The sequence below is a fragment of the Plutella xylostella genome, chromosome 3, assembly GCF_932276165.1.
Source record: "Plutella xylostella chromosome 3, ilPluXylo3.1, whole genome shotgun sequence".
In the NCBI taxonomy this organism is placed as follows: Eukaryota; Metazoa; Arthropoda; class Insecta; order Lepidoptera; family Plutellidae; genus Plutella; species Plutella xylostella.
The window spans coordinates 1,144,610-1,157,911 of NC_063983.1; the positions used below are offsets into that span (position 1 = coordinate 1,144,610).

Genomic DNA, 13,302 nt, shown 5'->3' on the forward strand with positions numbered 1-13,302 from the left:
AGAAAATGGTTTACTATGGATAAAAGTCTTCAAGACTTAAATATAATGATATTTTATAAACCAAATGTACTAGTTGTGGCACAAATAGTACCAGAACATGTAATTTATTGATAAATAAAATATCTTTTGTATTTAAGAATGTATCGATATTTCTATTCGATTACTTTTTTGCTCGGATTTGCTGGTAATATTCCGAGGTCTGGCACCACTGTTGTTACGTTCCGTTTTCTATATGTTTGTTTTTACGTTCCATTATCCTTAGATTTAAATATTCTTCATTTATCATTTTTTCTTTTCCCCCGACTTCTAAAAATATTGTAATTACTGAAAATACCTTATCTACACTGTATTAATAAATGGTGAAAACATGGTTCTGAAACGCTCCAAAAAAAAGGCGGTACGCCCACTGCCGTTCTCCTTTCTGTAATGCATTACTTAAAAAGCTAAAGCTTCAACACGAAAAATCAATACTAGAAATGGCAAGCAATACTAACGTAAAAACATAGAACAACTCGGACTCGGGTGTACCCTCGGGAAGCGCCTTAGCGATCTTTCTTGATACAAAAAAGTCTGCCAATTTTTGCGGGGGGAAATTTTACCGTTTACCATGATTATGTCTCATGGGACATATCATTATGAGTTTTATTTCCCAGCAATAAGGATTACGTGAAGTGACATTTAATAATGAACACAGTGTCTTCATTTTTCTTGCCAATGGATGTAACAATTATCGATAAGTGTTATCGATGAATTCGAGAACATGGGTTAGAAATACTAATTTCAAATTAATTAGTTATAGTTCAATTTAATTAGGAATGATTATTAAACGAAGTCACCCGCTTTTCGCTGTACATTTATACTCACGTGATAGGTCGCGAGCCGTATCGCCGTTTTTGAATGAGTACAATGCACTGGAGTTGTCGAGTTAGTGGGCAACCCGACGGTCAGATGCTTTCAAGCCGCCCCTTCGGGCGGCCTCTGACTATGCTTAACGACTGCTGCCGAAGCAGCAACCGGGACCCACGGCTTAACGTCCCGTCCGAAGCACGGAAGCGTCCAGAAAAGAACCATTTGAAATCGGTAACTCATGCTGTACCTACCAATGGCTGACCGTGTCAGTTGTTGCTTAACCTCAGTGATCAGTCACGATTACTGAAGCCAATTCGACTACGGACGCTTCCCAACTATGACCTTTTTTGTCGATTAATACATATCTACATACCGGTACATCACTATTGGATTTTTTTGATATTGGTTGCTAGGAAACAGCTAATAACAATAAACCATGACCAAATCTGTGATCAAATCCGCAATCCGGATATTCTATGAATTGAAGCTGTCATTTTAGTATGTAAACAAATCATTTTCTATGAAACGAACGCTTTGCCAACTAGATTGAGTCTAGTGAAAATTGAGACTGCAACTAGTTTTTATAAATCGGTGGGCCTTTCTGGCCTACCACCCCGCCAGAGGGGAACGTCTGCCTATTTCGTCTCCAGACCATTCATACTCAATGCGTAAAAAAGACCTGGCAAGTTATTAATGAAATTACTCGTTTCAAGCCGAATAAATCTGCTCCCAAGGACTTACTTTTGATAACTAAAGATCCAATCGAGGCTGTTAATGCCGCAAATGACTACTTTGCGCACGTAGGTGAAAATCTCGCAAAAGATCTTCCGCCATTCAATAATGCTAAATGTACTGAAGACCACAGTCCTAATTCATTTGTCTTGTTGGAAACTGACTTATCGGAAGTAATCACCTTGATAAACTCTCTCAAGAATACGGCATCATCAGGAAATGACAATATTTCATCAAAAATCTTAAAACAAAACATACCCAGTTTGGCTGCCCCTTTAACTCACATATGTAATCTTGCAATATCAACAGGCATTTTCCCACAAGTTTTGAAACAATCTGTAATCACTCCTATTCACAAAGATGGTGATAAGGCAACCTTGAGCAATTATCGACCCATCTCTATTTTACCTACAATATCAAAAATTCTTGAGAAAATCCTTAACAACCAACTCATTCGATACTTAGAAAAAAACAACCTACTTTCACCAAATCAATTTGGATTTCGTCGAGGTAAATCGACTGCCGATGCCGTATCACAGCTAACAGAGAAAATAGCCAGGGGATTGGACGAAAAAGATAGATGTCTCGCAATATTCCTAGATCTTCGCAAGGCGTTCGACACCATCTCAATACCAATTCTTATAGAGAAGCTCGAAAACATTGGTGTTCGATCACTCCAGCTACAATTATTTAAAAGCTACCTTAGTGACAGAACTCAAACGGTTAAAGTTGGCGATAAGATGAGTGAACCTCTCCCAGTCAAATATGGTGTCCCACAGGGAAGTATCCTTGGCCCAACCTTATTCTTGATCTACATAAACGGTCTCTGTAATCTCAACATCAAAAATAGCTACATTTCCTCGTTTGCTGACGACACAGCAGTACTGTTTAGAGGAAGCACATGGGACTTGGTTTTTAACGATGCCCAAGATGGATTGAATGTAATAACGAAGTGGCTTGGTCTAAATCGCCTTAGTCTTAATATAGAAAAAACCAAATACATGACTTTTTCCATGGTATCGACAACACAACCTAAAAACTCAATATTTTCTCTAACTGCACACTCTCTTTTATGTTCAACTAATGCTGTAATTCCATCTTTGTGTAACTGTAACTCTCAGAAACTAGAAAAAGTTATTAAAATTAAATATCTCGGTGTAATATTGGATGAAGGTCTCACTTTTAGAGAACATATAAACGTCTTGTCCTCGCGCATTCGGAAGTTAATTGGCATATTCAAAAACATCAGATTTGCAGCCACCCCTAAAGTTATGAAAACTATATACTTTGCACTATGCCAATCACTACTACTATATTGTATTGGTGTGTGGGGTGGTGCAGCGAAGACACACCTTATCAAAATTGAGCGAGCACAGAGGGCAGTCCTTAAGGTTATCCACTTCTTGCCTCGCTTAACACCTACTCTGGTGGTTTACCAGAAGTCCGAAGTTTTGACAGTTAGACAGTTGTTCATACAGCACTCGGTACTTCTACAACACAGGCGTGTCAATACATCCAACACAAATAGAGACAGACGTCGTAAAGATATTGTGTCAATAACTGAAAGATGTAGAACGACTTTTGCACAACGTTTTCAGTACTTTTTGTGTAAATTGCTGTATAACAGATTGAATGGAGTTCTTGATATATTTGACACACCGTATCAAGAATGTAGTAGAAGCATCAGGAACTACTTGTTGAAGCTATCATATATCGAAACAGAGGAGTTGCTTACCATTACTACTTAGATAACACAAACACTGTAAATTTGATGAAAGACAGTCGACCACTTTGACATAGAAATTTACACAATCAATCATACTAACAAAACCCATTTACACATTCACACATATACACTTACACACATACATTAACACACATAGGTACACAGTCATTTACACATATACACAACAAAGCATGCTAAATTATTATAATTTTTTTATTTTCTTTTCATTTTTATGTAATTTTAAAGGTACCTACCTAAAATATAACCTAACTTTAAAAACAAATTAAGTACATAAAAATGTAAAAAACGACTACATCCTACCTATATAAGAACAATTCCAAGGAGGGCACTGATACCTGTAATACAGATTATATCTAGTACAGGTATTGGAAGTTTTCCATATCTTAGTACATAAACGTACTGTAACTTCTATAATGTTGAATCAATATGTACCTTTACTTGAACAATAAAACTATTTTTATTATTTTATTTATTTTTATATTGTGCAATAAATAAATAAATAATCAATGGGACGGTTCCAGTGGAAAGTTAAAAAGCCAACAACTAATATTATGAAAGAAAGAAAGAAAGAAAGAAAATGGCTTTTATAGCCAAACACAATAAGTACTTAATCCTAAAGCCCCATCCATACGCTTGCTGTTTGTCAAGCCCCATCCATACGCTTGCTGTTTGTCAGATTTTACACATAGAAACTATAAATTTCTAAAAAATAATATTATTATAGTTATATAAAATAAGTTATAAAGTTAAACGTTAAATTCAACTAACAGCAAATATAACATTTAAGCCGACTTCGGGGAAAACAAGTAATCTCAATTTCTTGCATTAGTCTGGATGCAAATCAAAGTTATATTTCCTATTGCAAACGTCGCTTCTGAGATTAAGAAGGCGCGTTTACACCCAACGCACTTTGCTCGGTTGGATTCGTTGTGGTTAATTGATAGATAGAATATTATTTATTTTTGTACACAAGAACAGAATGTATAAAGTTTATATACAAACACATAGGTACAAAAAGGCGGTCTTATCACTAAAAGCGATTTTTCTAGACAACCTTTGGGTGGAAGAATATTTATGTTCAAATAGGGTCAAGTTTACTATAGAATTTACGAATAAATTACGATTTGTTACTGGGGTCTTGATTTACCTAAGCAAGCACCGGATGTTTTCGGAATGGTCAGTGATTCCAAAGTAAACAAAGCTCTTTAAATCTGCATTCAGAAGTAGAAGTGTGCTGGCCGTATTATATTATTTTGTATGTGAAGAAAAACCAATGACCTATGGGATAAACCGTGTCTCAAGTGGAGACCACAAACAGGTAAGTGTAGCATGGAGCGCCTTCCAGCTCGCTTGACCGACAACCTGAAGACATACCTGTCTGGCTGGATGAGGAAGGCTGAGGACATAGTTGATTTGCTCTTTGGAAAAGGTCTAAAGGTCAGTCAAACGGGTCGAAGGATGCTCTATGCTACGCTTGCATTCGATAACGATTACAATTACCATTAAGTTTGTTTATGTGTTGGTATGAACAGTCAGCTGCATAAGTAGCTATACATTTTTGTACCTTGTCAATCTAAAACCGCCTATCAATTCATTGAAACATTGACGGCTCGTCAGTTTGATGAGGTACAAAAGTGTATAGCTACTTGTGCAGCTGAACGTACATGTTGCTACTCTGCAATATGATTTTTTATTGTTTTTTTATCTACTGCATAATATTAAATTCCCTCGGTGTAAACGCAGCTTTTCATGAAAACCCACTCAGCGGTTGCAACTTCTTGCGCCAATTATTGGAATTTCCATCTTCGTCTGCACTTTGACTTTGATGTTTATCGATGTTGCAAAATAAACAATTTACAATGTTAAAAAATTTATAAATAAACGTTTTTTACTTAGGGAGTACATTAGTACAAGGCGTGAGTGCGTGTTTTTTTTTTTTTTTTTTTTTTTTTACAACAATCAAAAGGCATTCACCAAAATAAAAAAAATTAATATGGAGTTAAAACATATTGAATTGATTATTGATATTTTGGAAATTTAGATGAATGATAATGTTAAAAAAAATATAGAGTATCAAAACAACATTTATTTAGGAGTCGAGTCGTGTTGAAATATGAATATCTCTGGCGAGGTACTATGACGTGTCGATTTAATAACAGTGACGTCAGCAACGCAACACATTCTATTTTCAAAACACTGAATTTTCGCGCCTATTTTGTCTTTTTTTAGGCTTTGTATTTTTTAACGCGAAATAGGTCGCGCGTTTGATTTCAAAATACTGGCAGCTTCTATCTAATTACTACTGTCGTTCTTTTGTTTTGGAAATGCAAAACCAGCTTTGAAAATAGAACACTGTTTTGAGTGAAATAAAGAGTCCTTTTGGCCGTTTAGTTTCGTAAAATATAACTATACTGTACCATAACGTTACTGGTTTCCCATAAGACCTGTTTTATTAGTTAGAAATTAAGTATAAACGTCGGTCCGTGCATAAAAAGGGTCACCCATATTGTTTTTGCTACGATAGATAAAGGACGCAAGAAAGATACTGTGTTTTAGCCGCTCCAACAAGTTTTACACCACATTAACTTTACTCAGAAAGTCTGTTACTCGCCGAGTTTTTATAAAATAATAAATTGGGATTTAAGTGATATGAATCAGAGCACTTATGTTTTATAAATTAGGTATTATGCAATTTATAAAAAAATATTTGAATACCTAATAACTGTAATTGTTATTTAGCATCTAAGGTACAGCGTCCGGACGGTTTGTGAATGATGTGAGATACCTAATTTAAATTTAAATATGAAATTTAGGCTGCATTTTTCTCGAGGCTTTTAACATTGAACAACACTTTAATTATTAATTCAACGCCTCAAGATTGGCTGTAATAGAGACATGCTAATCTTTGAATTTCGCTAGTTACAGTTAGCTTCGAAGATGACTACGATCATTTTAAATAGATTCTCTAACATAATGATATTATGAACGTAAAATTACATTCTTTTTCACAATATCCTGAATATAAGATCATTGAAGCTATCCCAAAAGCGAATTTGCTACTTCATCGCCAGTTTTGCTACGTAACCTGTTTGGAGCAAACTTCTAGTTGGAATGCAATTTGCCGGAACATGCATTTAATCCGTGGCTAAATTAATTAATATGGTAATGTTGTTACCTGTGCTTCTACAGAAGTATGCACTGTACACTTACGATTTCAATATTCGATCATTATTTCGAGTTGTTATTTTGATATCCTATCATGTATATATGTGGGGACATCTCACACACGGTCATCCGACCCCAAGCTAGGCAGAGCCTGTGTTATGGGTATCGGACAGCTGATATATCTACACAAATACATAGATAGATATATATTAATTATAAATATCAACACCCAAGACCCGAGTACAAATATTTGTCTTTAAACAAATTTCTGCCCCAGCCGGGAATCAAACCCGGGACCTTCGGCTTAGCAGTCGAGGTCACTAACCACTACAAAAGTCGGCCGTCTATTTCGTCGATCATTATTTCAAGTTATACGAGTATGTCCTATTACAAAAATATTCACTGTACGAGTACCTATCCCTGTATACGTGTAATTCGCACATTTTGAATGTTTTCCGAAAAAAATACCACTTTCTGAGGACAATGGCTCGGTAGAAGACGTACATGTAAATAGGGTCTGTAACTTGATGCTTGAAGACACAATTTCGTACAACATAATTTGAGGATCCATCCGTTTTTTTTGCGCTCAACTGGCCCTATTTATTGACAGGATAGGTACGTTTTTCAACAATGCACCCTACCCAAGTTACAGGTAATGTCATGGCTGCAAATAATAAGAAAATATTTGGAAATGTGACGAAATATTTTGGACAGGTTATCAAGCATTCTCGCAAGATAGGGACATTTTGCACCTCCTAGGGTTAGGCCGAGGCAATTATATTGCTGTATCGGGTGAAGATCAAAATATAAATTTACAGTAAAAAAAACTATTTTATTATTGTTTTAGGAGCGAATTATGGTAATTATTTATCTTTCTCAAGTACATAGAGAGCCATATATAGGTAGGTAGGTATTTAGATATAGAAAAATTCTTTTAGAATTCTCTATAAAATGTGCAGTAAAATTACAAAAAATAATAATAGGTAGAGCAAGCTTGACTGTAAAACAAAACACAGATTTTGGAATCTCTAAAAAATCTAAGGTTTTCATATTGTTGTGTTTCTTTTATGATAACGCGGTAATACAGAAAACCTTCACAAGAGGGCACCAGCCATCTTATCAGCAACGTTTGAGACCTATTAACTATTCATATTATTCTAGAAAACTCCGATCTGTCATACATAATACGCGACTCTATGAAAGTAGATTAGTAAAAGTGAGTTAATAAGGGCTAATTTTTCAATAGTCAGATAAAAGTTATCTGAGGAATAATTATGATGCTGTCGCATCTGAATGTTTGTATTAAACAGTGACAGCAACAATTTTCTTCCCCAGATAACTTTTATCTGACTATTGAAAAATCAGTTCTTAGTTATTATAAGCTTAACGCCACATACCTGCGTATGAGAGTAGAACATGGAGAAGTTGGACACGATGACAGGCACCGGGAGGGCTATCGTGAGCACCCCGGCGAGCGCACACAGCGCGCCCACGAACATGCCCAAGTAGGTCTTGGGGGCCATATCGCCGTAGCCCACGGTCGTCATGGTGACGATAGCCCACCAGAGGCCGAGCGGGATCGACTTGAACTGGTTGTCTGGGTTATCCTGGAATAAGTAATAGATGGAGTCAGAGGTTGTGGTGTTGGAAGGTGATGGTGGAATTTGGCGGGATGACTGCTAACCTCCGTTGGGAGAGGAAATTGTAAGACGAAGCCGGTTTTGAAGTTATAAGTTCTATGATTTTACTACTAGAAGTACATGAGCACGTTATAAACATATGCAATATCTACGTATAGATAGAGCGAACCTTATAATACATCAAACTGTAGGTTTTCCCAAAATAAAAATAAAAAAACGTATAAACTAATGTAGTCACAAGTTTTCAACGAAATATTATAAATACACCGATGATGATTATGACGACCGAATGGCGTAGTGGTTAGTGACCCTGACTACTGAGCCGATGGTCCCGGGTTTGATTCCCGGCTGGGGCAGATATTTGTTTAAACACAGATATTTGTTCTCGGGTCTTGGATGTGCCCGTAAAATGGCAATAGGCCCGCCCCCTATTACATTGGGACTAACATAACACTCTGGCGAAAAGTGGGTGCAGCAATGCACCTCTGCCTACCCCGCAAGGGAGTACATTAGTACACGGCGTGAGTGCGTGTATGTGTGTGTGTGTGTTATGACTTTACGACAGAGGCACTAGAGCTAAGCTAGGGTTTGTCACTGTGGTGAAAAGATTGGCAAGTAAATTCTATTGAAATCTATAAAATTTTGCAGTCTTGCGGTGATATGTCACTCGAGAAAGTTGCTTCCGAACACGCTAAATAGAAATAAATATTTTAAAAAATAATTCAAAAATAATCAATTAAAAAAACTTCTTGTAGAAAAGACATATTATAATGTACGTGAATTTTTTGCTGACAATTTGTAATATAATATATTATGACTAGCTTTGTATTTTGTAATTTTATTATTAATGGTATGCATGCACCAAATACTCATGTAATAATATTTGTACGCCCCCAAAGGGCAGGATGTAGCTGTACTTATAATTTGTAATAACTTGCCATTTACCTACATTCATGCAAATAAAAAATATTCTATTCTATTCTATTCTAAAGCGATCCATCCGTTTCAGGTCCTCATTACAACACACGACACGACACACTTTTTACTCTTTTTTTCCCATCGAGGATAAAATACAGTTTACATTGCATTTAAACACTTGATTAAAATATAAATTGCCATCTCTCTTGAAACGCTTGGATCATCGCCGCGTAATTTACTCGCTGTCTTTTTAAGCAGAAAAACGAATTCAACGTCGATATTGAATACTGAAAACCGAATAAAAACATTATTATCCGATTCACTGGGCTGCAACAATCGCAAATGCATTAAAAAGACTACTGTGCTACGAATATATTATTATGTGTTGGTGTTACTAAAGTGGTGTACTCGACTCGTAACTTAGTTGTTAAACTTTTTGGAATTCATATAAAAAAGCATATTTTCCCCATACAAAAAAGTCAAGCGACCAACAACTTTCATGAATATAGTGAAACAATAATAATTTTTCGAAAATTCTATAATTCGAAGAACTTTTTTTATTGACCACCTGGGTCACCTCCTTTTGATTTATAACATCCTTTTCTAACTGCCCGTATAAATTTTTACTGCGCGTCATAATGTGATTCCATTTATGAAATTCAAATTTTTATTCTTTTCGAAAGTGCAACGGTAACGGTTATTTTATGTCGTTAGTCGCTGGATGCTGCCGCTGTAGTGCTTTTCTTTCATTTATGTGAATATTTGGTTTTCAATAAGGTGTATATTCTCAAAATGTTTTAAAAACAGTTTATATTTTTAGAAGGTAGGTCTGATATGTTTGAAGCACTGCGAAAGTAAATTGAATTTCTTTGGAAAATAGAAGGACCTACCTACTTAGTCAAAACGTCTTCTGCAATCGATTTATGTAATCCATTGATACACTCACAACTGTTTCCAAGAGAGGTGCAAGAAGAATATGGACTTTAGACGTATACCTATCCTCCAAGTGACACACGATACATAAATAAATAAATAAATATGAGGGGACATCTCACACACAGCCATCCGACCCCAAGCACCAGCACCTGTGTGCGTCCGGTGTCGGACAGCTGATATATCTACACAAACATACTAAATACTGTAAACATACTATATATAAATATCAACACCCAGGACCCGAGTACAAATATCTGTGTTTTAAACAAATATCTGCCCCAGTCGGGAATCGAACCTGGGGCCTTCGACATAGCAGTCAGGGTCTAACCACTACACCATTCAGCCGTCTACTACTACTAATAGTAATTACCTATTTATGTAAACTCAATTCAAGCTATTGATATTTGATAAACAAAACAGGCCATTTTTATTTCTTGTAAACTAAAATACATAAAATAAAGTATTCTTTCCAGAACCGGAATTCAGGAATAAATCTAATCCTCCACAAATCTCTCACACTCCACTAGTCCAGTGGTAACTGGAACTTGCAATACATTTCCGTCAATGTTCAATACCTAATAAATATATTTCTCACAGCTAAGTATTAGTTGGTAAGGTATTGATGACTTTTAGTTAGTTAGTCTTTTTTTCCAAACATTCCTTAATTTTATAAAGTTTCGGTAATTTTTAAAATATTAAGTACTAGCTACTCCCGCGCGCTTCGCTTCGCCTTAAAAAGTTTTCCCGTGGGAATTCCGGGATAAAAAGTAGCCTATGTTTTTTCCCAGGGTCTAGACCGTATGTATACCAAATTTCATTCAAATTCGTTCAGTAGTTTTGGCGTGAAAGAGTAACAGACAGACAGACAGACACAGTTTAGTAAGGATAAGGATAATACAATATGCAATTGACAAAAGAAAAAGTAAACGTTTTCCGAAAACGTAAAATTTTTGTAATCTTTAAATTCGCAACATCTCAATCGCAACCCCTGAGTATTACTCAAGTTTCCTAACACAGTATCGCGAGCCAGATGGCTACAGCATACGGATCTAAGTTGCCTACGTTCCCTCCACGGAATATTTAGTAGGCTGAATAAATCCACCCTCACAGCATATCTCAAGTTTGGTTGTAGTTGGGTGAAATACTTATTTAATCAATGAGTGAATTCTTTATCATAATATATGGCGTGGTATTAATTGACAGTTTTATGTTTTTTTTTTTTTGTTTGTGAAATACGTTTGTTTTCATAGATTTTTCTTTTGTTTATTTTATTAATCCTAATAATCTACTGGTGCTGTGATTAGCCTGATCTATTTCACTCAACAGGGGCCTTATCGCGAAGTCAAAACATAATAACGTTTACGAAGTAATTAATGTCAAATACAATAAATTTTGAATCCATAATTTAATAATATGTAGTTGTCAAAAAAAGTTCGCGATAGGAAAAGCACATGATCGTACATTTTTAAATGTTCCTACCAAAAAAGTAAAAGTATTTGATAAACTATGTTGTTATGATTATACGTTGAAATCGATTAGTCGCCGTCACTTGAGCGTTTACATCTTCAGGTTAATAAAATAGCCGTAGGTACCTATTACAAATCATCAAAAAGGATCTTTATAGGTATATTCTGCACAGTTTTATATCTCATTTGACCGGAGTGGCTGTAAATAAAATAATACATTACCTACTGAATTTGTGTTTTCGGGCAAGGGTCTATAAAATTCTAGATGACCCAAGACCCTCTAAAGATAACATAAACAATATTCATTCTTCAATTTTACTAAAATAAAAAGGGAAGATTTTACTCCACCGAAGTTTTTTGTGTCGAATCCGGAATTTTGAACATAGATGGGATAGTACATAATAATATTTGGAAAAACTAATGTACAGAGTGTTACTAAAGTAGGTAATATAGACTGGATGGGGTGACTCAAATCGTAATTCTGAACAACTTTAGTTCGTTATATACCCCTTTGGCAACACTCAGTAGACAATATTGCAAATATTTCAGTGCTTTGTCTGTTCGTCATCCTAAAGCCTTCCAATATGGATAGTAAATTGACTATCAAAGATAATGGCGAATGGAGTATGATTTAATGAAACACTTAATGGATATCCCGGTCCATACAGCTCGATCAACTGTTACGAATTGAATACAGACAGATCAAATTTGGCACAAAGTCAAGTCGCCTATTGAATATACACATTAGGGTTTGTAAAGAGATTGTTAACGAATCTCTGCCATTATTTTGAATAAGCTGAGCATTTAAGATTAGGGGATTATATTATTAAATGTCACTGTGGACAGTATAGACATTCAGTAATACAAACAGATGAATTGAGAACCTTCTCCTTTTTTCGAAGTCGGTTAAAAAGAGGTTGCAGATAAAAAAAGTATTAATTATTGAAACTACTTGTTATAAGGTGTCACAGTCAGAGTGTCGCATACTTTTTGTCAACGGTTCAGTTAGAAAAATGTATAGCCAATCTATTATGAGATAACTGCTGTATTATCACAAAAAAAATAACCAGACAGTTGCACTTGCTATACTTATGTATTTCATTACAGGGAACTGGAATGAAGGACAACATTTTCATCTTGTAATTGTGTGGATTTTAAAGTTGTTATATCACTTGAATTTTCAGGATTTTAAAATGTCACTAAACAGTATTTCATTTCTGCGATCTCAACGTCCAGTGAATGCTGGCCACTGGCCAAATAGTTTGCGCTAAAAGAAAAAAGATTGCGACAGCCGATGATTTGTTATCAGGAGCCTGAAATATTCCTGTGGTTTTATTAACAGCTTAAAACCTACCCACCATAGATACGTAGCATAGCACATCATCATCAGCCAATAATCATCCACTGCTGGACATGGGCCTCTCCCAAGGAGCGCCACAACTCTCTGTCCTCGGCCTTCCTCATCCAACCACTACCGGCTACCCGCCTAAGGTCGTCAGTCCAGCGGGGAGGGGGGCGTCCCACGCTGCGTTTGCCTGTTCGTGGTCTCCACTCGAGAACTCGTCTACCCCAACGGTTATCGGTTCTTCGGCAGATATGACCAGCCCACTGCCACTTCAGCTTGCATATTTTGCATAGCACATATCTGGTCGATATTTTCATTAAGGCGAAGCGAATCTTGCGAATAACAGCTACAGGTTTATTATATGGAAGCGTCAACCTATCGGCATCGTATATACGTAGCAAACCGAACGGATTTTATAAATGTATGGAGAAACGGCGGCGGCGGCAATGCCGATGAAGTGGACGCACTTGTGTAAATGTCTATACCTATCATTCTGACGACCAA

The 13,302-nt window shown here is 36.1% G+C and overlaps 1 protein-coding gene across 1 annotated transcript in view; it reads right to left on the reverse strand.

The window, feature by feature from the left end:
- Positions 1 to 13,302, reverse strand: part of LOC105387045 (potassium voltage-gated channel protein Shaw) — a 174,602-nt gene that overhangs the window by 62,119 nt on the left and 99,181 nt on the right. Inside the window, exon 7 of the mRNA XM_038116817.2 lies at positions 7,891 to 8,100. Within this exon, the coding sequence (XP_037972745.2) occupies positions 7,891 to 8,100 (210 nt within the window). The remainder of the gene's footprint in view (positions 1 to 7,890; positions 8,101 to 13,302) is intronic.